Raw genomic sequence first — 27700 nt, 5'->3', positions numbered from 1 at the left:
TCTGGACCAGGGTTGATGGGGAGTGTTCTAGAATATTCTGCTGTCAGTGAAGGCATCCATAGATCCTTTCAGGGTTTAATGAAACAGCAGCTGGCTGCATGGAGGAGCCACACGTCTATTGTGTGTGATCCACAAGCTGGTGCCTCTAGTCTTCTGAACTCAGCCACCTGGGACTGATAAGTAGCCATGTAGTTGGGTTCCAAACCTGACTTCTGTATGTAAATTAACCAACCCTTTTCCTCCCCTTTGACAGGAACCCAGTTCCCAGTCCTATTCAAGTATTCAATATCCTGACTACCACTCCCCCAAGCTCTGACCATGACCTGAAGTTTGCCACGTCCTCTTACTACAGTTTGGTAGTCCCTGCCGCCCTAAGAGACCAGAGCAGTCAGACGGAATGGCCCTACTTTGGGAGTAAGTTGTGTAAGGGAGGCTACACCCAACCAGGACCCCATGGGCGTGTTCCTATGCCTGAGATGGGCAGAATGGCCTTGTAGCGTTCGTGCGTGCGTGCGTGCATGTGTGTGTGTGTGTGTGTGTGTGTGTGTGTGTGTGTGTGCGCGCATGCGTGTTACTGAGGCATGAGTGCTGTCTCCTGTACTTACAACATGGCACAGTTCTGGGAGATAGGATGCCAAGCCAGACATATTTGGGTTAGAAGTGAACTCCTCTGGCAGCCCTGTCCCCTACCACAACACATCCCAGACCCTCCTGGGAGGATCTGCAAAGAGCTGATACAGGTGTTGCCTTCCTGCCTCCTCTCTCCCCCTTGTTAGTCTTCCTGTCCTTTGCTGTGTGAGCATGAGCAGCACCTCCCTCAGGGGCAAAAGCATTCCCTTCACAGGTTGTATACTGGTTCTTTGGGGCAATAGATCATATCCATGGAGACTAGTTAGCAGAACAAAGGTCACCTCAGACAGTGTCTTGGCATTCATCTTAAGACAGCTCTGTAGCTGCAAAAGACCTGCAGACAGATATTGGGGTTCAAGCTTCAAGCTGAAGATCAGAGAAACAAAGCAACCAAGCCAGCAGCTCTCAGCTCTACCCAGCTGAAATGGCAATCTTGTCTCCACGAATCCTCAGCGGCAAAAACTCTCAATCCCTGTCTCCTCCTCCTTTTACTCCTCTCTCTGCCCAGCCATATCACTCCTGTCTCCACCTCCCTAGTGCTGGGATTAAAGGAGTCTGATCCCAGGTTCTGAGATCACCTTTGTGTGAGCTGTTTCTTTTAGGACTGGATCAATTTCGTGTAGCCAGTGTGGCCTTGAACTAACAGAGATCCATCTACCTCTTAATCCTGAGTCCTGAAATTAAAGGTGTGTGCCATCACTGCCTGGCTAGCTAGTATGACTGCAGGGATTTCAGGTGTATATCACCACTGCCTGACCTCGATAGTTTGTGGCTGGCTTTGCTTTCTGAATCCTCAGGCAAGCTTTAATAAATCATAAATAATGTATCACCACATAGCTCCATCTCAAATCCAGGCCAAACCATCTTACAATGAAATACACAAAAAAGATTTCAGGGGGACGGCATCAATGGTCTCAATTCCCTGCCCAATTAAGATCAAAAGCCCTTCCCTCTGGTTCCTAGCGGTGGAAAACTGAACAGCATTTCTTACCATTATTAATCATTGAAGTTCAGCCTTGGTAGGATCGACCCATGGTTGATGCACAGATTTAGTCCCCATCTGTAATCATGACAGCAGTTAAATTAGATTCTCCATCACCTTACCTCCCGGCCCCAACCCCTGCCCGCTAAATTTTGTGACTCAAAGGTGGCTGAACAAGCCACTCCAGAAACAGTGGAGACATAGAGGACAGGCCCACACAAGCCGGTGTAAGATGGTGTGTTTTCCCAGGCTCAAGGAACTCATTTGGTCCACAGATGAATTTTCATGCCCCCCCCAAGAACTGGAACCATGCAGACTTGGCGACATCTGTGGGAGAACACTGAGCTTTTATCTAAATATGCATAAGCAAGACTCTAAAGGGACTTACTAACTGCCTAGCAAGTGTCAGCACTAAGCTTAAATGAATGTGGGAGGGAAGAGGATAAAGAGGCTGTGTGGGAAGGAAAGGCCCAGGGTCTGGTGGCACCATTGTGGACACATACCAGAAAGACCCTCTGAGACCTTTGTGCCTCCTTCATCCACAGTCCTTTTGGTATCCGGGCTTAACGAAGACCACTCCTGCGTCCACACTTAGGTTGCACCATGCCTCTCTGATCTGTGTGAGCATCTTTTGTAACGATACATCTTCCCAAGACTGAGGCCTTAAAGCCACCAAACACTGAGTAAGCGTTCACGAACAGCCGGGCATTACGTAGCAAACACCTCCTAATCAAATGCTACAGCATCAGCAGCCACAGGTGTGGACTGTTCTGCAGCCTCCAAGCCAGGCTCAATAACAACACACCCAGTTTCCTGCGGTTACTTGAGGAGAGTCAAGAATGAGTCCGTGGACTGTGGACTCACCTACGGTGCCGTGGTATTAAATCCAAGGACCCAAGGTGGCAACAAGGGCTGGAAAAGGTCCGTACCCACTGCACAAGAAAGTAATCACCTCTCATGCTTGCTCTGCGTTTTCAGTTACTGCGGGGAAAGGGACTACAACCTGTTGACAGGCATGAACAGACTTCTGCTACGCGCTCTTGGCTTCCATTTCAGTCCCACTCAGCATTCCAAACAGAATCACTTGCCTTCCTTTCTCCATGCTGGACAGTGGACATTGTCCGTGGTCACTGTTTACTAAGTGAGCCTATAGGATACCCTGAAACATCATGTCTGTTCTTATAAACCTGTCTGTACTTCCAGTTCTGCCCGCCCCATACGCCACACCCCACCACCCCCACCCCCACCACCATGGAAAGGGTTTCGAAGCTTCTAAAGTGATTAACATTTTGTGGTTTCATCCAAGCACCATCCAGTTGTGTATCGGGTCTAGTTTGTCTCTTGTCAGTGCACCCCAGCAAACCTTAGGAAGAGGCAGCCTCTCCCTTGAGTCATTGCAGCGGAGGTTGAAACACAAGGAAGAGCAAACAGTCCCTGAAAATTCATGGAGCATTTTCTTTCGTCTTCTGCCTGTGGATTATAATCTTTTGGAGGACTCTGAGGGTAACTGGAACACGGCTGTATGGTCAATGAATGGACCAAGTAGGAGAACAGGGGCTGAGAGAATTGAGCATCTCTCGGGGATGGGGTCACTGCCAAATATAGGAGCGTATTTATGTCCAATCTGGCTGAAGAAGGCTGTACTCTCCGGGGGAAGTCTCTTAAGCCCGGGAAACAAGATCATGGTGACCAGGCTCACCCATGAAGGCAGCTTTCAGAGGCAAGCCCATTGTGCCTCCTGCCACGCTATACTGGGAAATGATTTTGAATCACTTCCCATTCTCAGCCTCGCCAGAGTGTGTGCACGGACTAAAGTCCCAAACGACACAGAGATGCCCACCAGTGGCATCACAGGCTGGCTGCAAGCTAGAGAGAGGCTAGCAAAAGAGCTGTGGCTTCTCCAAAGGGGATGAGCGAGAATGGACAGGACCTGGAGGTACCCGTCAAGGATGGCGGGGAAGCACAAATCAGGTCAGGAGGTGGGGAGGAGAGACAGACCCCTGACACCAGGGCATGTGCTACTGAAGATTCCTACACAGGACAGAAACAGCTAAGGATCCGCTTTCTCAGGAGAAAGTACCTTCCGCTTTTTGTAGAAACACAGCAACTGGTAGAAGCAGACCACAGGGCTGAGAGCTTGGGACTGAAGGCCAGCAGGGCAGGGTGGAGATGAGACCAGGCACGATCCAAGAGTCCAGCAAAGATGCTTGTTTCTAGCCCTTATCTGGATCCTTGCCTGAGATGAGCTGAGGTCAGCATTCTTAGCACGGACCCTGGAAGACTTCACAACATGAACGATGGTGAACTGGGGACCTTTACTCAGCTCAGAATAAATCTTATGGGGCCGAGGCTCTTGTGTCTGAGGAACTCTTCATTATGACATTGTTGGGAACACACAGGTCAGGAACAGTATCTTGTATGGCACAGATTTCACTCACAAAACTGCCCAGATAAATCCCTGAAATTTGTTCTCCCAGAAGGGGGCAACTTGCATGGAAAGAATACTAAAGAACCGAGAATTCCTCACAATCCAGAAGGGAGGACCAGAAAGGCTTGTTTACAGTCCCAAAAGACTGTCTACCTAGACATGTGGTAGGTCATAAGCAAAGGAGTCCAGAAATCCTAACACTGGGTGTTACATCTGGGCTCAGAAAAATCGAGACTTAGCACCTGGCACATAGCTGGCAGCTATACACTTGTTAAAGCTTTGGAGAGTGTGATTGAACCCTCTCCTGATTCTAGATTAGGTAGCACATCCTACTCTAAAGACACAGATAGAAGCATGTGTTTGAAAATGTGGATGAGCGGGGCTGTGATCCTCTAAGCCCCCTGGCAAGAGAGATGTGGCCAGCGTTGGAAAACTCCCCAGAGTGTGAACCAGTGGAAAACTCCCCAGAGTGTGAACCAGTGTGTTTGCACAGTGTGTCCTTTGGTGGCCGTGGGCTTGGATTTCGTTTTCAGTGCTGGAAATGAATCTCAGTAACTTGAGCGTGCAGGATGTGCTCCACCAAAGCCATACCTCTGGTCCCTAGTCTGGGATTCCAAAGAGTCAAGTGCAGAGGTTTAAAAAAATGGTGATGTTTCTTAGACATGAATGAAGAAAAATGAATGGTTTTGAACTTTAAGAATGTGGTCTGGAAAACTGAATCTAAGGAGAGACATTCCTGTCAAATAGCAACAATATTAAGATAAAAAACAGAGGGGCCTGTGTTGGCCCACCCCAACATCCACCCTATCTGTGATATGTTGGACCATGAACTGCGGAGGGGGATGCCAGTCCTGTGGGCCCAGGACTACAAAGTCTCCATGACACAGGAAGAGTCCCAGTGATGGCCCAGCATTGACAGTACAGCAGAAACCAGGGGCCTCGGACCAGACTGCTGATTCTTTAGGATGAATGCCTACATGTGTGGATAAAGGGGTTTACTGCGTGACTGACTGTGTCACACTGCAGCTCCCATGACAAGGTTTTTCCTTTCTTTTTCCCTTAAATTTTATTTTGTTTTATTATGGGAGGGGAGACAGGTGGGATCTGGAGTCATGATGTGAAAGACACAAATAATAAATAAAAAGAAAGTTGAAGAACAAAAACAGGGGTTCTTTTATTTATATCTGCTTGTCTGTATATGCACCATGTGAGTGCAGTACCCACAGAAGCCAGAAGAGGGCACTGGACACCGCCAGAAGAACTGCAGTTTTAGACAGTTGTGAACCACCAGACACGGGTGCCGGAAACCAAATCCAAGAGCAGCAAGTGCTGTGAATCACTGAGGCATCTCTCCAGCCCCTGGGGCTCTGCTAAAAAGTAACTAGAGCACAAAGAAGGTTATAACAGACCTGGCTACACTCCTCAATGCTGGCAATGGCAGAGTCAAATTCTACATCCACTCTTTCGTTTTTTACTTCACTGGGAAAGAAAACCACCTTTGGATTAGAAAAAGCACAACAAACTGAATAAGAAGTATCAGAAACCAAAGTTGCTTAAAAAGTCAGAAGAGAATGGTGACTGCTGCCTTCCAGCCTAGACAAAGTAGCCCTTAAATATAGAGAGAACAAAACTGGCTCAGCTATCTTTGTGGGATCAAAGGAGTTTTAAGAAATTGGGGAGATGAGCTCATGGCCAATCTAGGACAGATATTGAGAGTATCCCGGCCTCAACAACCAGCATACAGCCGTCAGGAACAATCCTTTAATGTTGGTTGTCTTTTTTTTAATGGCCTTTAATGTCCAAAGGCTTCTCAGTGTCTGGGGACAAGGCAGAGCATCAGGAGACGACGCAGCGAGAAGAGAACAGTCCCCAGGGAACTGTTGGATAGCTCAGACTCAACCTGATCTCCAGTGGGAAGCCATGAGGCTCTCCCCGGGGCAGCCTTTGCAAATGTGGAAGAACTGTTTCTGTTTGTGGGTGAGCTGCATTTGATAATATAATCAGAGTCCAGATTTTGACAGGCAGAAACACAGGCCAGGAGTGGGTTAGGAAAAAATAAAAAACGCTGGTAATTCATAACAGATGCTGCTCTGTTAGATTCCCCCAAACACCAAGTAAGGGGGAGTGAGGGGGCACAGCTGGAGGGGACCTGTGTACTGCCAGGTCTCACTCAGCAATATCCCAGTGGGTAAACGGGACAAGAAAAGCTAACGTAACCAAGAGCAACGGCTATTACACTCGGCCTGGGGTGACGTGTTCACTTGCGGGGAATACTACATTCTACAAGGAATAGAAGTCTGTTGGCTGGGGCTCGGCAGAAAGCTGGGCTTAGGTGAACCTGAGACACCATAACCCAAAGAACTGTTGACGTGAAGCAGCGTGCTCGTCTGGAAGATGGCAATTGCTGATGAGCAGTTGGTACTCACTGCACAGTGCCGCAAGCTGCCTCCTCGTGGTCTGTCCTATAGAGCGGGGACAGACTGCTCAGGGCAGAGGAGAGATGGCTCCTGTCAGTCAAGGCAATTCTGTGGTAGGATGATGTGCTGGCTAGTTTTACGTCAACTTGACACGGGCTAGAGTCATTTGAGGAATGGGAACTTCAGCTGAGAAAAAGCCTGCATGAGATGAGGTTGCGGCCCAGCCTGTAGGGCATTTTCCTAATTAGTGATCAATGCAGGGAGGGCCCAATCCATTGTAGGTGGTCCTATCCCCGGGCTGATGGTCCTGGGCTCTATAAGAAAGCAGACTGAGCAAGCCAGGGGAAGCAAGCTAGTAAGCAGCACCCTCCCTGGCCTCTGCATCAGCCCCTGCCTCCAGGTTCCTGCCTGGTTTGAGTTCCTGTTTTGACTTCCTTTAATGATGGATTATAATGTCAAAGTGTAAGCCAAATAAGTCCTTTTTTCTCCAAGTTTCTTCTGATCATGTTTCACCACAGCAATTGTAACCCTAACCAAGACAGATGTGTTTTCTGAGCTTAGCATTCTTATTTATGGGACTGCTGGGGATCACGCACTGAGAGCCGGATGGAAACCTAGCCCTCCTGTAAATGGTGTAGCATTGTGCTTCCTTTTCCTCATGTGCCTGTTCCTCTTCTGCTGCCAAGAACAGAATGCAAGGTGTGAGTGTGTGAGAGAAAGTGTGTGTGAGAGAAAGTGTGTGTGAGAGAGAGAGAAGGTGTGAGAGAGAGAAAGTGTGTGTGAGAGAGAGAAGGTGTGTGAGACAGAGAGAGAAGGTGTGTGAGAGAGAAAGTGTGTGTGTGAGAGAGAGAGAAAGTGTGTGAGAGTGTATGTGAGTGTGTGAGAAAAAGTGTGTGTGAGAGAAAGTGTGTGTGTGAGAGAGAAAGTGTGTGTGTGAGAGAGAAAGTGTGTGTGTGAGAGAGAAGGTGTGTGTGTGAGAGAAAGTGTGTGTGAGAGACAGAGAGAGAAGGTGTGTGAGAGTGTATGTGAGTGTGTGAGAAAAAGTGTGTGTGAGAGAAAGTGTGTGTGTGTGAGTGAAAGTGTGTGTGAGAGAAAGTGTGTGTGTGAGACAGAGAGAATGTGTGTGTGAGAGAGAAGGTGTGTGAGAGAGAAAGTGTGTGTGTGAGAGAGAGAGAAAGTGTGTGAGAGCGTATGTGAGTGTGTGAGAGAAAGTGTGTGTGTGAGAGAGAAAGTGTGTGTGAGAGAAAGTGTGTGTGTGAGACAGAGAGAATGTGTGTGTGAGAGAGAAGGTGTGTGAGAGAGAAAGTGTGTGTGTGAGAGAGAGAGAAAGTGTGTGAGAGCGTATGTGAGTGTGTGAGAGAAAGTGTGTGTGTGAGAGAGAAAGTGTGTGTGAGAGAAAGTGTGTGTGAGAGACAGAGAGAGAAGGTGTGTGAGAGTGTATGTGAGTGTGTGAGAAAAAGTGTGTGTGAGAGAAAGTGTGTGTGTGAGAGAAAGTGTGTGAGAGAGAGAAGGTGTGTGAGAGAGAAAGTGTGTGTGAGAGAGAGAAGGTGTGTGAGAGTGTATGTGAGTGTGTGAGAGAAAGTGTGTGTGAGAGAAAGTGTGTGTGAGAGAGAGAGAAGGTGTGTGTGTGAGAGAGAGAAGGTGTGTGTGTGAGAGAGAGAAGGTGTGTGAGAGTGTATGTGAGTGTGTGAGAGAAAGTGTGTGTGTGAGACAGAGAAGGTGTGTGAGAGTGTATGTGAGTGTGTGAGAAAAAGTGTGTGTGAGAGAGAGAAAGTGTGTGTGTGAGAGAGAAAGTGTGTGTGAGAGACAGAGAGAGAAGGTGTGAGAGAGTGTATGTGTGTGAGAGAAAGTGTGTGAGAGAGAGAATGTGTTGTGTGAGAGAGAGAGAAGGTGTGTGTGTGAGAGAAAGTGCATGTGTGTGTGAAAGAGAGTGTGTGTGTTGTGTGTTGTGTGTATATGTGTGGGTAAGAGGGAGTGTGTGTATTTGTGAGTAAGAGTATGTGTGAGACAGTCTGTGTGTAAGAGCGTGTGTGCCTATGTGCCTGTAAGAGAACTGTGTGTGTGTGTGCACGCACGCGCGTGCTTGGGTGCGCACCTGTTTAGGAATAAGAAGAGATGGTGGCACGAAACCCAAAAAGGAGCAGAAATGGAAGTTTCAGAAGACATAAACCAGAGTGACGTAGCGTGTGTAAGGTCTAAGGAAAACACAGTAAAGGAAGCAGGAGCTCAGCAGATCTGTCAGCTGGCTGTGCTGTTCCCAATATGTGTCTCCTGGGGAGTTCTTGGCGCGAACCTCTGAGCCCACCCTGACCTCCAGCCATGCTAGCCCAGGGATGGCCAGGGGAGACCACAGTTACTCCAGTCCTCCAGTAAGTCACCAGAGAAGTCAAGGCAGTCATACCCTGCAGCCTCCACCCTCCCCCTCCCTCAGTCAGCCCTCGGCTGCCTAGAACCCCAGTGTACAGACCCATATGTACAACATGGACCCATTGCTAAGCCCTAAAAATCAGAATGGCCACTCTCTTTCATCTTTTCACAGGAAGGCCCTTAATATCAAAAACAATTCTAGACCAAGACTCTTCCGCCGCGTTAACACTGAAGAAATCTGAGTTGGAAGGTAATGGTTATGATGAGTTTAAATGACTGTAGAAGTTCCTAACCCAGTTACAAGAAGGTAAGAAGGGCGAAAGTAGCCTGAGCCCTGCTGAGGAGAGTGTTCCCTCAGCCAGGCATCCTCACTTACCGTCCATGGCCAAGGCATCATCCCTGGAACATAGAGGCAGGGGCATGGATGGTTTGAGAGGATAAGAAGCAGTAACTATGGCTGGAGGCAAGTAGGAAAATAATGGTAATCATACACGGCTCATCCAGTGGCTCTTTTGTTCACTGAGGAAGATATCTCCAAACTCTAATGAGAAAGAAGAAACAGGAACAAAGGGAAGGGGCAATGCTCACGGAGTGTCCCCACGGGCCCCTGACTGCTGTGGACCTAGCTTCTCTCTGTATGTGTGATCTCCAGCCATCACCTTTCTCCCTCAGCTACTTAAGAGGTGATTTTAAAATCGATTCCCTCAGGGACTAAGAGGTGCACACACATCCACACGGCAGTAATAATTTCTCCTATTCTTTTCAGCATTTGAGGCCAGTAAAACAGAGAAAGAGGAAGATTAGAGTAAGAGTCCACCTTAGCCTACTATTTAGAGATTCCTGCAGAGTACTGTGGGCTGGGAAGATGCCCGCAGGTGATTGCTCCCTTGCTAACGAGGTGTATATCAAGCCCTGGAGGGGAACCTGGAGATATGCTGGCACACAGCCCCCAACCCTCCTGAAGAAGGAGACCAAAACAGAAAATAGGAGACTTCAGAGGAAAGCAGAATGGCCCATGCGGCAGAGGACTAGAAGTCTGTCTCCATGTTCAAAAGCCTTGGTACAGAGAGGGACTCCACATTTACAGTGGATCCACGCTGTGGCTCAGTTCCCGAGGTCACGGAAACAGCTTTCTGAGATGCGCTGTGTCACTGGGCTAGTCTATTATGTAGAGAAAAGGCTTGGCACGCCTATATATGGAGTCCTTTGAGGCGTTCAGTGTTTATTAATGAGGGCTGAGAGGACTCCCATTAAAGACTAAGACAGGAGAAAATCCCAACCTGCACAGCATATCTTCATCACCTAATAGGAGCAACGACCCAGAGCCATGCTCACCAGAAAACAATTTAGAGACTAAACTGACGGGAAAGGGCTGAGTGTTCTGATCTTAAATATACACTAACACCCTATTCAATACCCTCCCACACCTCAGACTCTAGACGATGCACCTCTCTACAACTCCAGATAGTTACCTGTTAAATAGGATTTTCTCCATCTTAGTCCATTGCCACAGTTGTTTTGGATAAACGCTGTTCAAATGCTAATGTGTGACACGGTTGTGTTGGAAATCTACTTCAGTGGAAGAATTCTTCCCTAGTAGTGAGAATCCTGTCTGGATGCAGATTCCAGATGGCTAGGTCTGGGAAAGAAGAGTGGAGGGGTGAAGACAGGATTCATTAGTCTGTGGGGTAGGGCTGCCCATTGCTCAGAGCTGGCCAAGGACTAGACACTGTTTTCTCCTCCCTCCCCTCATCTGCTGTCAAACAAAAACTTCAGTGACACAGCCAGAGGAGTCTTACTGGGAGCCAGAGCAGTAGGACTAGGGGATGCAGTAAGGACCTTGGCAGTGGGATTTTTGTGATGGGATTTTGTAACTGTGGGGCTCAGTTACAAACACAGCCTTGAACAGTGGTATTCACGTGCAAGGAACAGGCAGAGGTGAGTGGATGGAGATGACCGTGAGGAGACATCTGGGGGAGAGGGGGTCTCACTGAACGCAAGTCAGACTGATCAAACACTTGGCTTGCTGGATTTTCTGGGCCCGTGAAGAATCCGGGCTGGGACTGAGATGCTCGGGTCTTGGGGTGTGACTCTCCCGCTAAACAGACTCGGCGAGGCACTTGCTACAACTAGGTTTGGAAAGAAGTGAACAGATGACCAAGGAGACAGCTCAGGAGGTAAGTAAACTTTGGCCAACCAAAGGTTTTCTGTGTGGGAAATATACACAGCTCAACATTTATCACACCTTCAAGAGTGCAGTTCTATCAAGAAGAGCCTTAACAGAAATGCAACCAAGTGTGCAGTTCCATCCAGAACAGTCTCAGCAGAGACACTCCCAAACAAGGTGGAATCAAAATGTGTTCACAGTCAGATGAGAGGGGGAATGTGCTATCAGGAACTGTATGTCATCGCGTGTTGTGCTATGTCAGCTCTGGCCTCCGAGCCACCCTAAAGATGAGCCTTCCTGTCCTGATGGCCCAGGTGGAGGGCTAGGATGTGGGAGGAGTAAGGTCTGATGAGACAGGTCCACTCACGCTCCTGGCCCGGCGCACCCTTCTCCCCACCCTCCGTGGGACAGACAATGATCTCATCAGAATGGAAGCAGAAAACCCCCAAAGGAACCGTTAACTAGAAATAAAGAGTCTGTTATTCAGCCCAGTCACCGCTCCCCACCGCTGCTGTTGGCGGTGCTCTGCTGACAGGAGCATGGAACCCAGTGATGATAATAAGCTTAATGATCACGCTGAGCCCGCCCGCTGAGTACCCCTGCTTAGTACTCAGGGAGGACAAGATCACCTCCTTCTTTCAACAAACACTCATTCTCCCCTTCAGTTAACTCTGGGTTATTCGGGAAAGCCTGTTAAAATAAGAGGTCGCTGGTGTCAGGCCCTAGTCAGGCTCAGCCTCCATGTCTGGTGGCCACAGGAGTCAGTGGCATCGCAGTAGAGAAAGAGCATCTAGCCCTTGCCACCTGCCTTGCAGTCTCGTGGGCTCCCATCATGCCTGTCCACTCCCTCTTCCTCTCGGATGTTGGCTACAGGGAACTCCTGAGTGCTTGCCGGAACCCTAATGGGTTCCTGCCGGGTGTTCCCAGGTGGCTTCTCGAAACTACTGCCGGAGCGTACCGTGTCTTTAGCACCCCAGAGGTGGTGAAATGTGTATGTAAGAGTAAAGGGGGAAATGGCCACCTGTGAAATCTCAGCTACCACAAGCTTGTCTAGATCAAACGGTGGGTATGCATGAGGTCTGCAGACAGAAGGAACCTACTCAGTCACCCTGTCAGGAGTAAGGAGGAGTAGGGACTTTTTCTGCTGAACCCAAAATTAACAGGTGGAGACCACAAGGAATACCCTTGCTCAGGGCCCTACGTGCATAAGGGCATAGAATTAAATGAACTAAACCAATCCTGTGCCTCCTCACTGGGTTTTCTGGGCTCTCTGGATGTCCCAGCTGGAAGAACCTGTATCATCCTGAAGCTGAGGCAACAAGTCACTGTCATTATCCAGCCAGAGCCACACCTTCCTCCAAGCCCTACCTCTGGAGCCACACCATCCCGGGAGTGGGGGTGGGGAGACCAGAGTTATAATTATCAGTTCTACAGTTCAATGTTAAGCCTCCAGGCTAGGACTGACTCTGAAACTCAAAGACGTGCACCGTTTCTGGTAGATGCTCTTCAGCCTTTTGGACTGGGGAACCCTCTCCTATCTCACTTAGCAGTGGTAAGCCATAGGCAAGTCTAGAGACCAGCAAATTTGAGAGAACCAGTTCGAGACAGATACAGGTCTTGGAACTTGTGACATAAAGACACATTCAGGCTGAATCTCCCTGGAGAAGGCAAAGCCCCTCTTGACAACCCACAAGGACCTCTGCAGCTAGCCCCTGCCCTCCATCTCCTCTGTTGGCTCCCCAGTCACCTTCTTGAACCCCACCCCAGGTATCCAGTGTTTTGCAGTTTTTTAACATGTCTCTCCAGTCTCACGTCTGGGCATCAGTTGGGGGGGGGTAGTACCACCCAGTCGCTAGCCATCTGCCTGCTGTCCACCTGCCTCATTCAAACATCACTTTGTCCAGTTGCCATCCATCAGACACCGAGACCACAGCAGCTCCCTTAAGTAGGCCACTGAAATTACTTATCCCATGCCCGTTTTATCATTACTCCCATGTCGAACCTTACGTAATTGATGCCTGGTGATGCCTGTGGGTTTTTTTTTTTATTGAAGTGATGAGGGTGAGGTAGTAAATCTATTTCTTTTCTATTTTTTCCCCTTTTCTCTCTGGTTTGGTTTTCCCTCCAAATGTGCCTCCTTCCGACATTCCTTCCCAAACCGAAAGCCCCGGAGAGCTTCCCTCAAGGATCCTTTTGGGACACTATAATGAATGGGCCTTTTGACAAGCAGGAAGAGGAACCCTTTGATGTAAGTGAAGAGCCACATTCCCCTCCCTGGAAGTAGACCCGGATTTCCGGAGACTCAGGCCACACTTTGCATCCTTCCAGAATGTTCCTTGGGACAAGTGGGTCAAGCAGGGTATGCTCATCACAAGCGCCTCCCCATCCCAGGGTTTTGCCATCAGAGGATATGAAACACAACCAGACTTACTTATTTATTGCCTTAGGTGGTTGATTCAACCTAGATTTTTGAATATTAAAGCTACCTTGTGCAGATGATTTTTAAATATTGAAAGAGTAAAAAGGCTGCAAAACAAATTTTCAACTCTCCTCCTTACCTCCCAGAAATAGTTATTCTATAGTGTGATTTATGGACATGTCTAGAAATTTTAATACATATTAAGTATAGGTATTGCTATAGCACAATTAGTCACAATGAAACTAGAGTATACATTCTGTCTATTCTCACTTTTCCCTTGATAATATATTTTGGAAATCTGTATTTCATTACATATCTTTGGAGAGGACAGGGTTTCACTCTGTAAATCAGGCAGGCCTCAGATTAACAGAGATTCATCTGCCTCTGCCTCCCGAGTGCTGGGTTTAAAGACTTGTGCCACCACCACCAAGCATCGATACATATCTTAAACCTTTATCTAACTGGTATCCTATCCCCATCATTGGGTACTTTTCTGGTATACCCAGTATATGAAACATGCACACATGAGAGAGAGAGAGAGAGAGAGAGAGAGAGACTGTGCATCTGCATCCTGACTCAAAAGATAACTGTCGTTGTGTGTGATAACCCACACCTGTAACTCCAGCACTGGGGAAACAGAAGATAATGAGTTTGAGTCAGCCTGGGCTATGCTGTAAAGCCCTGTGACAAAAACCAAACAAACAAAACTGGCAGATTTCCATCCAAATAATTTGTGCTATCTTCCCTTTCCCAAGAGACAGTGAGAGAGCCCCTCCATGAAGGCCATCACCAAGACCACCTGGCAGGGTGGAAATGGTCACAAGTTGCCCTTTGCACTCAGACTGAGACAGTGGGCGCTTTTCCTGCTGGTGAGCCTTGTGTCTGTCTCTTGGCTGTCCTTATAGAACTTCTTTTTTTTTTTTTTTTTTTTTTTTTTTTTGTTTTTTTCGAGACAGGGTTTCTCTGCGGCTTTGGAGGCTGTCCTGGAACTCGCTTGGTAGTCCAGGCTGGTCTTGAACTCACAGAGATCCGCCTGCCTCTGCCTCCCGAGTGCTGGGATTAAAGGTGTGCACCACCAACGCCCGGCTAGAACTTCTTTTAAATTTATTTTATGTGCATGTGTCTTTGGTTTGCACCACAAGCATGCCGGGTGCCTACAGAGGCCAGAAGGAGTCAGATCCCCTGGGTCTGCAGTTACAGATGGTTGTGAGTCACCGTGTGAGTGCTGGGAACCAAACCTGTGCCCTCTGGAATAATGGTCAGTGCTCTTAACCATCTAACCATTCCTCCTCCAGCCCTTTAGGCACTCTCTAATATGTGAAAGAGCCTAGTCCTTTTCTGACATCTGTGTTGTGAAGCTTTTATTTAGTCTTTGTATTCCAAATCCTTCATGGCCTTCCCCACAACCTGCCACTTTTTATTTTTATGTAGTCTCATTGATCAATGTTTTCTCTTATGACTACTGTTGTGCCCAAATCTTGAACCCAAAAATCACCAAGAGGCCCATTTCGATGCAAAAGCAAAGAGCCTTTTATTGTAGATATTTAGCGAGGTAACCCCATCAGCTCGGGCCCTTCACACAGCCACCATAGAGGATGGCTGGAGAAAAGACCCCAAGCAACCTCAAGGCAGGGATCTTAAAGGGCAGCGTAAGGGGAGTGTCTAGAGGTATGAAACAGTGTCAGGATTGGTGCACTTCCAGATTTAGACGACCTGCCCTGTGTTGATTGGTCAACTGGTTGTTATGGCCCATAGGCCCTCCCAGGGTGGTTGCTATGCTCTGCACGTCACTGGTCAATGTTGTGCACTGTCTGTAAAGCACACCCAGAGCCATAAAGCACAGCCCTGCCCGCTAACTTCTGATTGGTCTCTTGCCAAAAGGAGGGCATCTGACCTTAGTGACCAGGACAGGAGCCTCAAGGTCATGCAAGGACATGGTAGCCTGTCATGGCTGCTAAAGTGGGGAGGCTGGTCACTTACAACTACCAGCTATTATTTTATGTGTATTAAAAGGTCTTTTCATGCTCAAAAAGTATGTCACAAATCACCTGGGGGCTTTTCCTACTTCTGTAAGGCATCTTTTAAAAAGTTAACTGAGATATATTTCAAATATGCATTATTTACACACGTACATATATGTGTGTGTATGTATATATGTGTGTGTATACATATAAATGTGTGTATGTATGTGCATATATGTATATCTTTAGGAGTTCCAAAATGCCCTGAAATACTGAAAATCAATTTCACAGTTTTAAGTGAAAGTCACTGTGGTAGCTTTCCAGATAATAGGTTGCGATGGAGAAACTGAGGACAGAAAAACAATTTCACACCACCAGTGCAGATGAACAGCAATGACGTCTGGTTGCTTAGGGACATGACACAGAACGCAGTGACACTCAGTAGACCGGGAGAGTAAAGATGAAAGTCCCTGCTTGCAGGTTAAGGCAAAACCTTCCGCTTGGTCCACACAGAGTGCTGTCCAGAGAAAACCCAGACAAAGCCAAGGAGAAGGATCTTGGTTGGAGGCATAGAATCTATTAGTTTCCTAGACTTCTGAGACAAAGCCCAGAGGAGTAATTGGTTTGGACAGCAGAAGTGTGTAGTGGTTGTGGTTTTTTTGCTCTTTGGGCTCTTTACTTTTTTGGGGGTCTGCCACCCAGCTCCCAAATAAATGCACTCGGAGGTTTATTCTTTCTTATTTATACCCAGTCTTAGCTTTGCTAATATCTAGCTGGCTTTTCTTAACTTAATTTATCCCATCTACGTTTGTGCTTTTACCTTTTTCTTTTTCTGTATATCTTTTCTTTCCTTCTGATTCCGTGTCTGGCTGTGTTGCTGAGTGCCTGGCCCCTTCTTTTCTCTCTCCTTGATCTCCTTTTCTCCCCGATTTCTCCTTCTATTTAGTCTCTCTGCCTGCCAGCCCTGACTATCCTTTCCCCTGCCTTGCTATTTATTAGACAGGCAAAGTAACACAGCTTTGCAGAGTTAAACTAAGGCAGCATAAGAGAATACAACACATCTTTGCATCATTAAACAAATGTTCCGCAGCATAAGCACAGGTAACACATCTTTTTTTTTTTTTAACGAGACAGGGTTTCTCTGTATTGTTTCGGGGGGCTATCGGTCCAGCCCGGCCTCGAACTCACAGAGATCCTCCTGCCTCTGCCTCCCGAGTGCTGGGATTAAAGGCGTGCACCACCACCGCCCGGCTCAGGTAACACATCTTAAAATAATAGTCTACAACAGAAGTGTGTTGGCAGTCTTGACTCTTCTGCGAGCTCTGAGGGAAACCTGTGCCCCAGGCCCCTCTCCGATGCTTGTAGATAATATCTCCTCCCAAGACATTTCATGTCTTCTCTCCAGGTCCTTCCTTCAGTAGCTACCATTCACTTATAGAAGGGTCTAAGTCGTGCTGGGTAAAGGTTGTGGTAGTTAATGTTGGCCGTCAACTTGACGGGATCGAGAATCACCTAGAGGACTAACCTCTGGGCCTGTCTGTGAGGGAGTCTCTCTCCCTAGCAGTGAGTGGCACCTCTCGATGTGCTGGGATCCTAGACTGAAATGAAAGGAGAGGGGAAGGTGGGCAGCAGTGCTGGGAGCCAGCCGCTCTGCTGCTCAAGGACCGGGTGCCTGCAACTCGGAGGCAGCGCCAGGGCACAGACGCCAGTCCCTCCCAACAGCCAGGGTCTTCGGCAGCCGTGTCACCGTGACGAAATACCTGGCACGGGCTACTCACAAAGTGAGGTTTATTATTCACTGTTCTGGAGGTTCACATCCAAGACTGGGGTGGCGCCACCCATTTCAGTCCTCTGTCACATCCTGAACCAGAAGCAGGGGGAAGCGGGAGAGGAAGGCCATTCAAGCCCTTTAAGTGGCATGCCTTCAGCAGCCTAAGGACCCCTCTCGAAGTCCCATATCTTAAAGGTTACGTGATCACCATGGAGCATTCAGCCTTAACATGTTGACCTTTCCCCAGAACTTCCAACGTGTGTCTCTCATTGATATAACCTGGCAAAACAGGACTTCTCCAAGCAAACTGATAGAAAATATGTTGGGGCAAGTTTAGCCAGCCTAGGAGAAGGAATGTCACATGGTACAGGCAGCTGAAAACATTTCAAAGGAACCTTTTGAGGGGATCCCAGAAGCCACCGGGTTACAACTAGACAGAGGAAGCTTGAGTCCTCTTAGTGGTACCCTGACACCTCAATTCGCTTGTTATTTCTAGTTACTATTACTTGTTTTTACTTCTAAGATACATTCATGTACAACAACTTTTTCTGTGCAAACTTTTTTTTTCTTTTGGTTTTACGAGACAGGGTTTCTCTGTATTGTTTTGGAGGCTATCGGCCCAGCCCGGCCTCGAACTCACAGAGATCCACCTGCCTCTGCCTCCCGAGTGCTGGGATTAAAGGCGTGCGCCACCACCGCCCGGCCTGTGCAAACATTTTTTTTTTATTCTAACAACTAGAGACTTACCTAGGAGTGTCTCTGGGCATAGGAAACCTCACCTCTGGGGTGCCAAGTGAATTTACCCTCATGGAGAGAATAAACAGCTTCACCCAGTTGGCTGAACAAGCAAATGGGAGGACCCCAAATGGTGTCACATAGAGGGGAGCAGCACAGCCTCGATAAGACAAGAACCTTGGGTGAACCCATTTGCTTGTGTCTACTACCTGGGGGCTTACAGTGGACACTGTATTTTCTGGCAAATAGAACATGGACTGTAAGGTCCGGTGAGAAATCATCGCTAGCAAGGCAAACAGTCTTCCTATCCCTAGGGTAGGGTTTTCACCAGGAATATGGAGGCAGGGATGCCAATATCAAGGGCCTTAACCTCAAACTTCCCTAAAGCAATGGTATGGGGTGTAGAGGAAAGGTATTCAGAGATCACAACCAGGCAAGTCAGTCCTAAGCTGTCCCCTTAACCTAGAAATACCACAAACCACAAAGCTATAGTCCTATAACTGTCCCACATCAGATGTAACTTAGAAAGGCAATATAAGGTTAGTTGTTCACTGTAGGAGGCTAATAAGTTAATGGTACACATCTATTATCATATATTGAACAATAACAACCATACCAACCTCAACCTGGAGATGTGCTGGGAACAGGCATGATCATCCCTAGTGTTATGAGAAGCTTTTTCTTTGCTAGCCGCTTTGGTTTATCCCCCGCCAGCCGCCTGGGCTCTGCCACATTGTAGTCCCCAAATAAACACACAAGACGCTGTATTAATTATGAAGCTGTTGGCCTTACTTGTTTCTTACTAGCTAGCTCTGACTTAAGTAATTACCCCATAATTGTTAATCTAAGTATGTTTCTTACCAGAGAGGTTTCCGGGCTTCCTACCCCAATGGCATTACATCTCGAACGCTCCCGTGTTTCTCCTTCCCAGCATCCTCCTGGATTCCTAGCCCCACCTATCTAGATTCCTATTGGCCAGACAGTGCTTTATTAGCATAAGACTTCCCCAACACCCTAGCTCTCTTCATGAAGTCTACTTTCATCTCTATCAAAACTGTGAGAAAAAAAAACAAGGTTGGGATTCACCTGAGGGTCAGTCATAGCCAAAAGTATAGCCCTGGGACCGAATGGTCCCACTTACAAGGACATAGAGAGTAAGACCACAACGTAAGCCCCTTCCAATGCAGAACTACTCGCACACTAGGTGTTGCAAAGCCTTGATCTTGAGCAAGCCAGCCATCCTTGGGAGATTGGCCATGTGTACAATGCAGAAAGCCTGCCACATGCTTCAAACATGGAAGATTGTTTATCTTCTATAGCCATCTCCACAGTCAAAACATGACAGTTCCCAAAAGATTTCTTAGCATACAGATACTATACACGATTCTTCAGAGAATGGGGGTCTGATATAAGTGGGAGGTTTCTTTATCCTTTTGCACTTTTATGGTGAGAGAGAGAGAGAGAGAGAATGTGTGTGTGTGTGTGTGTGTGTGTGTGTGTGTGTGTGTGTGTGTAGAGGTCAGAGAGCAAGTCATGGGAACTGGTTCTTGCCTTTCCCTTATTGAAACAGGGTCTGTCTCTCTTTTTCTGCTGCCACTCTGCAAACTCCATGGTAGTTGTCCCAAGCTTCTGGGTAATTGTCCTCTCCTACGGTATAAATCCTGGCATTACAGATTCAGGCCCCTACATCTGGTGTTTTACATGGATTTCAGGAATCAAACTAAGACCATTGGGCTTGAGTGACCATCATCCTGGCCCTGGAAGGTTTCTTTAAGAGAATCCTCATAGCCCTTCAGCAGCCTCACACGCGTAGCTGGTGTTTCTTAGCAGTAGATAGGACGCATCTGGCATGGCTGGAGAGAGAAAAGTTACGTCAATCCCCACTCATGGGGTATGTCATCTTGTGATCCTTGTGTAGTCTCTTCCAAGCTCCTATCAGACTGTGTTCAGGGAGATAATCACCGAACTGGCCGCGCACCATGAACTGCAAGAGGACATGGAAATGCCCCTGAATAAGCTAATGGAGAGCGAAAACAGGAAGAAGCTGGGACTCTTGTAAGTAACTGATGAGGGTAGCTGGTCAGTGTGTTCCAAGAAACCAATGTGGCAACAGGCCGAGTATAAACACTGCAACCTGGGGAAGAGAACTGAACTAGGATCAGGCTGGAGCCCCAAGCCAGGAAGCAAGCCCAGGCCAGACACAAGGACTCGGGTAACACCCAAGAGTCATATATGCACACAAGATCCCGTTGCCAGGCCCAAAGTTCACAAGGAAGGAAACCATCAGGATATGGGGCAGAAAACAGAAGCAAAGGCAAGCAATGTCATTGATTTGTGTGTTGACACGAGCCCAGGTAAAAGGCCTTGATCACAGTGGAAGGTGGTGCTTGATCTGTCTTTAAAGATAAATCACATTAGCTAAGCCTGCTTGAATGTTTTTCTACCAGAACTGATTTAATGTCTGTTTCCCATGGATACTGGTGTCGTTTCTATTTGGTTGAATCTAGCAATCGGAATGGTTACATATTGTTTTGAGTTTCAAGGGCTTTTGCATGGTTCTGGCCAGTTCATGGACAATGCTATTTTTCCAAGCCATGTCCAGATGTAGCCCCCGTGGGATTCAGATAAACCATAGAGAAGCAGGCTGCAGGAACTTAACTCGTATAGATACTCTGGCACCTGGACCTCCATGTCTGTTCCTGGCCCCAACATGAGCTTCACTGGATTCAGTTTGAAAGATCAGTTTAACTACCCATGCTGATCAGTTACAGGCCACATGGAAAGAACTGAGTAGATGCCATGTGACATCCCTTAATTCTTGAGAGCACCAACCAGAAGGGAATGTGGGTCAGACAGCAGAGCCATCCATCTAGCTTTCCCTGATAAAAGACTCCAGAACCTCTAAACCCACTACACTGTTTATTGTGATACGCAAACATGGGTTAAACTTGACTTTTGAAGATTATTTACATTTCTTTCAGGTTGAAGAAAAATTTTAACAAATACAGAGAAACAATTCTGTGGATTATGAAAAGACATCACAGTAAGCACCATTCTACCAGTCTCTACCCATGCCTGACCTTTGTTTGCCTACTTGATTGCTCTCAGCTAGATTTCTCCTCTCTAATACTACTCAGGAACCCCACTCCCACTGCCTAGGGAATGGTGCCACCTACAATGGCCCATGTCTTCCTACAGCAATTAACAATCAAGGCAATCCTATAATCAAGACTGACCCACAGACATGCCCACAGGCCAACCTGATCTAGATAATTCCTGATTAAAACTCTTCCCATGTGATCCTAGGCTGTGTCAAGTTGACAGTTAAAACTAACCAGCACAACTTCCAATTTGAAAATGAAATAATAATAAGATTGGGGTCACCATAATGCACCACCATCATGCCTGCCTGAACCCTCTGGATACCTGAAGCCTAAACTTTTTGAGCAGCCTATACAGAAAAGCAATGGTTTTAACTGATGAGTGTCTTCCCCTTCATGGTCTTGAGATAGCCAGTTCCAAGGAAACCTCTAGGCACCTTTGAGACGCTATCCACTTACTTCCTGTGTCTGGCCTATTGTCCTGTATTAATGATATACCTCCCCACATGTCTTAAAACTCTAATTTCCAGGCTAAGGTTGGAAACTATACAGGTGGCCACTCTGCAAACAATTCTGTGCTTGTTATAAAGTCCTGCTGTCATTGTCTTGAAATCCTTAGTGATTTCAGAACAAGAGTCCTTGTGTTTTTATTTTGCATCATTGAATGAGATAGCATCTCCTATCCAGGACCATCTATTCCAACAAAAAGGCACACAGTAGCTGGGCAGTGGTGATGCACACCTTTAATCCCAACAGTCAGGAGACAGAGGCAGGTAGATCTCTGAGTTCAAGGCCAATCTGGTCTACAGAGTGAGTTCCAGGGCATCCAGAGCCACACAGAGAAACCATGTCTCAAAACAAAAAAAGAGGGGTAAGAGGAGAAGAAAAGGAGTAGGAGGAAGAGGAGGGGGGCAATAACAAGAACAAAGAGGAGGAGGCCTGAGAGAACATGATTCAACAGAAACCATCAAAGAACATGCTACAACTTTACAACTTACATTAGAAACCATCAAAGAACATGCTACAACTTTACAACTTACATTAGAAACCATCAAAGAACATGACACAACTTTACAACTTACATTAGACACCATCAAAGAACATGATACAACTTTACAGCTTACATTAGAAACCATCAAAGAACATGATACAACTTTACAACTTACATTAGAAACCATCAAAGAACATGATACAACTTTACAACTTACATTAGAAACCATCAAAGAACATGACACAACTTTACAACTTACATTAGAAACCATCAAAGAACATGATACAACTTTACAGCTTACATTAGAAACCATCAAAGAACATGATACAACTTTACAACTTACATTAGAAACCATCAAAGAACATGATACAACTTTACAACTTACATTAGAAACCATCAAAGAACATGACACAACTTTACAACTTACATTAGAAACCATCAAAGAACATGACACAACTTTACAACTTACATTAGAAACCATCAAAGAACATGACACAACTTTACAACTTACATTAGACACCATCAAAATGCAAAACTCTTGGCTTTCCTGTGGCACTGAGGCTTAACCCCAGCTTCACGCCCAGTCCATCTGCAAAGCTGACCAGCTGCTGGGTGGCACCCTGAACACACTGTTTCACAGCAACGTCACGCTTGTCATAGTCAGAGACAAAGTCTTTCCATTTTAAGGAATCTGGGATTTGGACACTTTTTCCTTGAGATTCAGTTCTCCCTGACTCCCCGCTTTCTTCACATTGTTCCCACACATTAGCATTATGACTTTTCACTGGATCCCATGATCTCCAAGATGTCTACATTCTTCATAGAGTTTACAAGGTTCTCAACATTGCCTCTCAAGCCACACTGACTTTTTGCCCTGTCATCATCAGAGCCAATGTCCCCCTGCTGTAAAGCCTCAGTACTTTCTGTTACTTCTGCCTGGGACACCCTTGTCTCCAACATCCTGTGGCTGACTCCCTCACCTCATCCAGGACTCTGCTTAAATGCTACATTCTCAGTAATATTTTCTTTGGCTTCCTTTTATAAAGCACAGTATGCACCTGCCACTAGACATCCTTCTTTCTCTGCATAGCAGCTCTTCAAAGCATTTGTACCCATCTGGCATAACACATGAGACAGTGGGGACCATGCTCCTCATCATGCTTAGGATACTTCTCTGTACTCAGGATGTTTTTGAGAACACAAGCAAACTGATGGTCTAGCAGTGCCTGCCTCTACCAAGTCCCTACTAACACATTCCTACTCCAATCCTCAGCCACCCAGTTCTTATGTTAGGACCCCCTCAAATATTGCACATTATAGACATGCCTTACTGAAGACACTTGGTCTTCAAAACCTTATTCCCTTTCCCTGTGAGCTCTCATGGCAGCCTATACTGGCCCCAAATGGCAGACATGAGGGCTTGTTTAACCAGCTTCCCCTGACCCAGATGCTAAGGAAGTCAGTGTCCTTACCCCCACCGAGAGTGATGTCAAGGGCAGCAGGTGCTCGCTGTGGTTCCTGGTACCCTGTTCAGCTCACCGAGAAGCATGGGAAGGGAGCTTGGCCCTCTAGCTCTACTGTTATAAAAAGACAAGAAGATTAATATAGAAATGGGTTTCCATGAAAACTAGGTTAAAATGCTCTTTTAGAAGCTCAATAAGAAAATAACATTTCAAAAACCTGCTTTTCGCACAATGTGAACCAAATATGCAAAATGTTTGGAGACTGTGTAGAATATTTTTAAAGATTATTAACCTTTTAGAAATTGTCAAAACTGAATTGCGAGAAATAAACTATGGAGCTTAGTATGTGGGCCAGTCAAGAGAGTGCTTGTCTTATAAGTACTAGCTCCTAGGTTCAAACCCCAGTGCTGCATAAACCAGGAGCTGAGGCATGTGCCTATAATTCCAGCACCCCAGAGGTAGTCACCGGGTCAGGAGATCAATGCCACCCTGAGTTACATGAGATCCTATCTCAAAAATTAATTTAAAACTAAAGTGTAATTTAAATAAAAATGATCAAGGGCACCAGCCATCAGACCTCAAAAGAAGGGCTTCTTCCTACATCTTAAATAACATGTTAGCAGACATTTATATTTTACATTTCCCTTTTTTTTTGAAAAGCTAATCCCATGAGTTCAGCCAAGTGCAGCACCCACTGTTCTGTAATGAATACATAACTGCACCCCTGCATCCTCCAGGCTGTGCTGGCTACGCTTCACCTCTGCTTGTCACCCAGCATGGGGCTGGAGCACATTGGGCCCATAATGATACCTGTTGAATGGCTAAATGGAGAAATAGGCCTTGCTTCCCCTGGTCCCCCAGCATGCCCCACTTACCTGCTGAGTGGCTGAGCCCTCAAACCCTGGAGCACCTTGTCAGATGGAGTCTAACTCAGTTCCTCTTCCCCCATCAATACCGTAACTGATGCAGTCACCCGAATGAAAGCACTTGTCGTATACTCTCTGAACAGCAGACGAGGAAATGCCCGAGACGACCACTACCGTTACATACCTACTATCAACTCTGATACGGCCTGAGAAGCCAGACACAGAAAAGATCCTAAGACATAGCTCTACTCTCAGGAAGAAGTTAAAGCTAGATACAGAATGGACACAGGCAAAGATGAAGGTAAAAATGGCAATGTGTCCATGTGCTCCCTGTTTTGTTTTGTTTTTATTTTTGGATCCGGTGAGGCACACGCATCACCAGTGGACACAAACAAGAAAAAAAAATGTCCTCCATATGTAGAGACCCAGCTGCCTATGTAGACTGTTGGAACATTGACTGGGGTTTCAGTAGCCCGGTTGAGCATCTTCTCCCCATAGGACCTGTATTAAGCAATTAGGTGTAAGGATCAGAATAAAGAAACTGCATAGTGGGACTGCAGAGATGGCTAAGAGAATGTACAGAGGACCTGAGTTCAAGTCCCAACACCCATATCAGGCAATTCAACTGACCATAACTCCAAGTCTAGGTATGTCACATCTCAAGCACCGACACACATGGTATTCTCACACACACACACACACACACACACACACACACACACTTTAAAATAAATGAACAATTCTTTAATAGTAAACTTAATTTAATAGGCAGTTTCCTTGGTAATAAATTAGAATCAACATTGTAAAAATCAGTTACTCAGTGAATAAATTGAAGCACATGCATAGAATGGAGCTAGAGGCCGAGGCAGGAGAATCATGGGTAAGAAGTTAGCCTGGCTTATATATCAAGTGGTCTTTATTATCCCAGAGTTCTGGTGCCTACTTGCCTTGATAGAATTCCCAAAGCTATAAGTCACATTTAAATGCCATCAAGGAGGACACTCACACGACCCCCGCTTAGCTGCAAGGGAGCTGGGCAGGAAAGTGCCAGTTGGGTGTCCAGAGTGGAGTGTCATCAGTTTGCACTCAGAGGAAAATCAGCTAGCAGTGTGCGTACGATCGTGATGGAAGAAAACGGGAGAGCAGCACTGTCCAGTATCATCCGACCTCCATACGTGCTCCACACCCTCCATCTCTCCTTCCTACATGTAGAAGGGAGATACAGGCAACCCGAGCAAACTTCTGCACACAGGGGAAAGGTCCTCTAGGTTACACGATAGGGTTAGAAGCCTCACTAGATCCTGGCTCCCTCACTCCCCCACCCGTTCTCACTTCAATAAACTAAAGGAAGCATTCTCCAATTAGCCTAATCAACTCACATAGCTTTTCTATACACCCGTGGGGTATCTGCAGACTGGGCACACAATAGCCCACTAAACAAGTAACAGCAAACATCATATAAACTAAGTCCTCCAATGCATTTTCATTAATAACAACGATGGTGTCACCAAACGTACCATATCCATTGCCAAATGTAAAAACACTGACATAGCTCTGACATCAAAGAAGAAATCATATTGGTCCTTGAAAATGTTAAGATGAAATAAAGATGAAAATGAAATGGCTTCACTCCTGGGAAACAGATAGCACAATAACTGGACCTTGTTATTTTAACTGCTCGTAAAATGCAGGAAGAAGTGGGGAAATCATGAAGAAGAAGGGTAGAAGCCCAAAGGTTAGTATTCAGATCTACAAAAGAAACTTACAAGGCATAAACAAAGAACTGGAACAAATAAAACATAAACCAGTGTGTTGAAATAAAAAACTAGCAAAGCAAGCAGGCTTTCTGGCAAGATTGATACAGGGGGAAAATTTTTTAAGTATAAAAAGAATGAAGACATAAGGACAGGGGAAGTCAAGATTTTTTTAACAGTATATGCAAGTTTTGTATGGCAATAAATGAAATGTTTTACATAAAATGATAATTTCCTAGAAAAATATCATTTACTAAAAGTAATTCAAGAACAACGTTTTAAAAACTTAATTTACCAGTGTTGCGGGTTGACTGTGTTCCCTTAAAGGGAAATGTTAATGTCCTAACCTCCAGTGCCATAGAGTATGGCCTCAGCTGGAAAAAGCATCCCTGGGGATGTAATTAGTCAAACACAGATGAAGGCATATTAGAATAGTAAACGAGTAGATAGGTCCCTACCCACTTACAAGAAACCGTGAAAGAAACCATTACCACACAGAAACAGAGGCAGAGACTGGGGTGATGTGTGCAGGAGATAGAGGGATTGCCAAGCCTTCCTCACAGGTTTGAGAGACCTAACCCACATCTTCATTTCACACATGTTGCCTCTGCAATGTTGAGAGTATATGTCTTCTTTTAAGACTTATTTACATGTATGAGTGATTTGCCTGCATGTATGTATGTGTACCAGGTGCATGTCTGGTGCCTGTGGAGGTTAAAAGAGGTTGTTGGATCCCCTGGAACCAGAGTTACAATTAGTTGTGAACCACCATGTGGGTTCTGGGGATGAACCTGGGCCCTCTGCAGGAGCAACTAGTGCTCTCTATGGCTTAGCCGCCTTTCCATTAAGGTAGCATATGAGTGCTCGGAGCAAGCAGAGGCAGATGCTGAGCACGAGAGTGATCCCACCTCTCCCTGAAGGACAGTTGTCACCTGCCTGCTTTCCCTGTCTCTTCTTCTCAGGCACATCGAGGTGACGGAAAATTAATTGCCTACCACAGTGGGAAGAATTTCCACATTCTTTTTCCTAATGGCACGGGCCAGATATAGTATCCACTGGGGAAGAGGAGATGCTCATGTTGACCTAAAATGTTCACGATTTTGGCCTGGCATATGTGTTTTGACTGAGAACTGTGTTCTCTTTGGTGCCTAACTTTTCTCTGGGAGAGAGGGGCTGACCAAAGAAACTGCTTGTGCCTTAACCAACTCGAAGCTACCCGTCAGGGAACCTGGCTCTGCTCATCGCCTGTAATGGGCTCACCAAGGCCACATACATTGTTCTGGAAGACAGCACAGAAAAAAAGGTCCGAGGCCTTGTCACCAACTCTGGCCATGCCACCTTCTACAATGAGGATGGAGGGATCTGGTAAGTTGGAGTCTTCAGACGCCACCACTTGGGCCATGTGGAAGCCTGGTCCCTGTCTCCTAATTTGTGCATGCTGGGAACAAGAGAAGGGACACCACAAAGGACTCGTACAGACCGTGCCCTCAAGAGAAGGTGTCACAGCACCCCCCAGAGTGAAAGAGCAGTCATGGCCTCTATGACCACAGGCCACTGGCTTCACCTCTAAACACCCTCCAAAGGTCCAACCTCGTAAGAACTGCCCCCAAAAGGGGCTCTCCATTTTAGAAGCCTGGGAGTGGGGCTT

At 46.6% G+C, this 27700-nt stretch overlaps 1 protein-coding gene across 6 annotated transcripts in view; it reads left to right on the top strand.

The window, feature by feature from the left end:
• The window catches only part of Erich6b (glutamate rich 6B), a 55611-nt gene that overhangs the window by 24158 nt on the left and 3753 nt on the right, over nucleotides 1-27700 (top strand). For 4 of the 6 annotated variants that reach the window (XM_040729737.1, XM_040729698.1, XM_040729775.1 and 1 more), the window contains 8 exons: nucleotides 254-414; nucleotides 8997-9074; nucleotides 13157-13239; nucleotides 19796-19932; nucleotides 20859-20920; nucleotides 24442-24599; nucleotides 27015-27100; nucleotides 27265-27417. In XM_040729737.1, the coding sequence (XP_040585671.1) occupies nucleotides 254-414; nucleotides 8997-9074; nucleotides 13157-13239; nucleotides 19796-19932; nucleotides 20859-20920; nucleotides 24442-24599; nucleotides 27015-27100; nucleotides 27265-27417 (918 nt within the window). The remainder of the gene's footprint in view (nucleotides 1-253; nucleotides 415-8996; nucleotides 9075-13156; nucleotides 13240-19795; nucleotides 19933-20858; nucleotides 20921-24441; nucleotides 24600-27014; nucleotides 27101-27264; nucleotides 27418-27700) is intronic. The other 2 variants (XM_021227682.2, XM_040729867.1) reach the window with 2 other exon arrangements.

Source organism: Mesocricetus auratus, unplaced genomic scaffold (genome assembly GCF_017639785.1).
Source record: "Mesocricetus auratus isolate SY011 unplaced genomic scaffold, BCM_Maur_2.0 Super-Scaffold_2245, whole genome shotgun sequence".
Lineage (NCBI taxonomy): Eukaryota > Metazoa > Chordata > Mammalia > Rodentia > Cricetidae > Mesocricetus > Mesocricetus auratus.
Note: the sequence above shows the minus strand (reverse complement) of the source record. Positions and strands in the feature narration are given on the sequence as shown.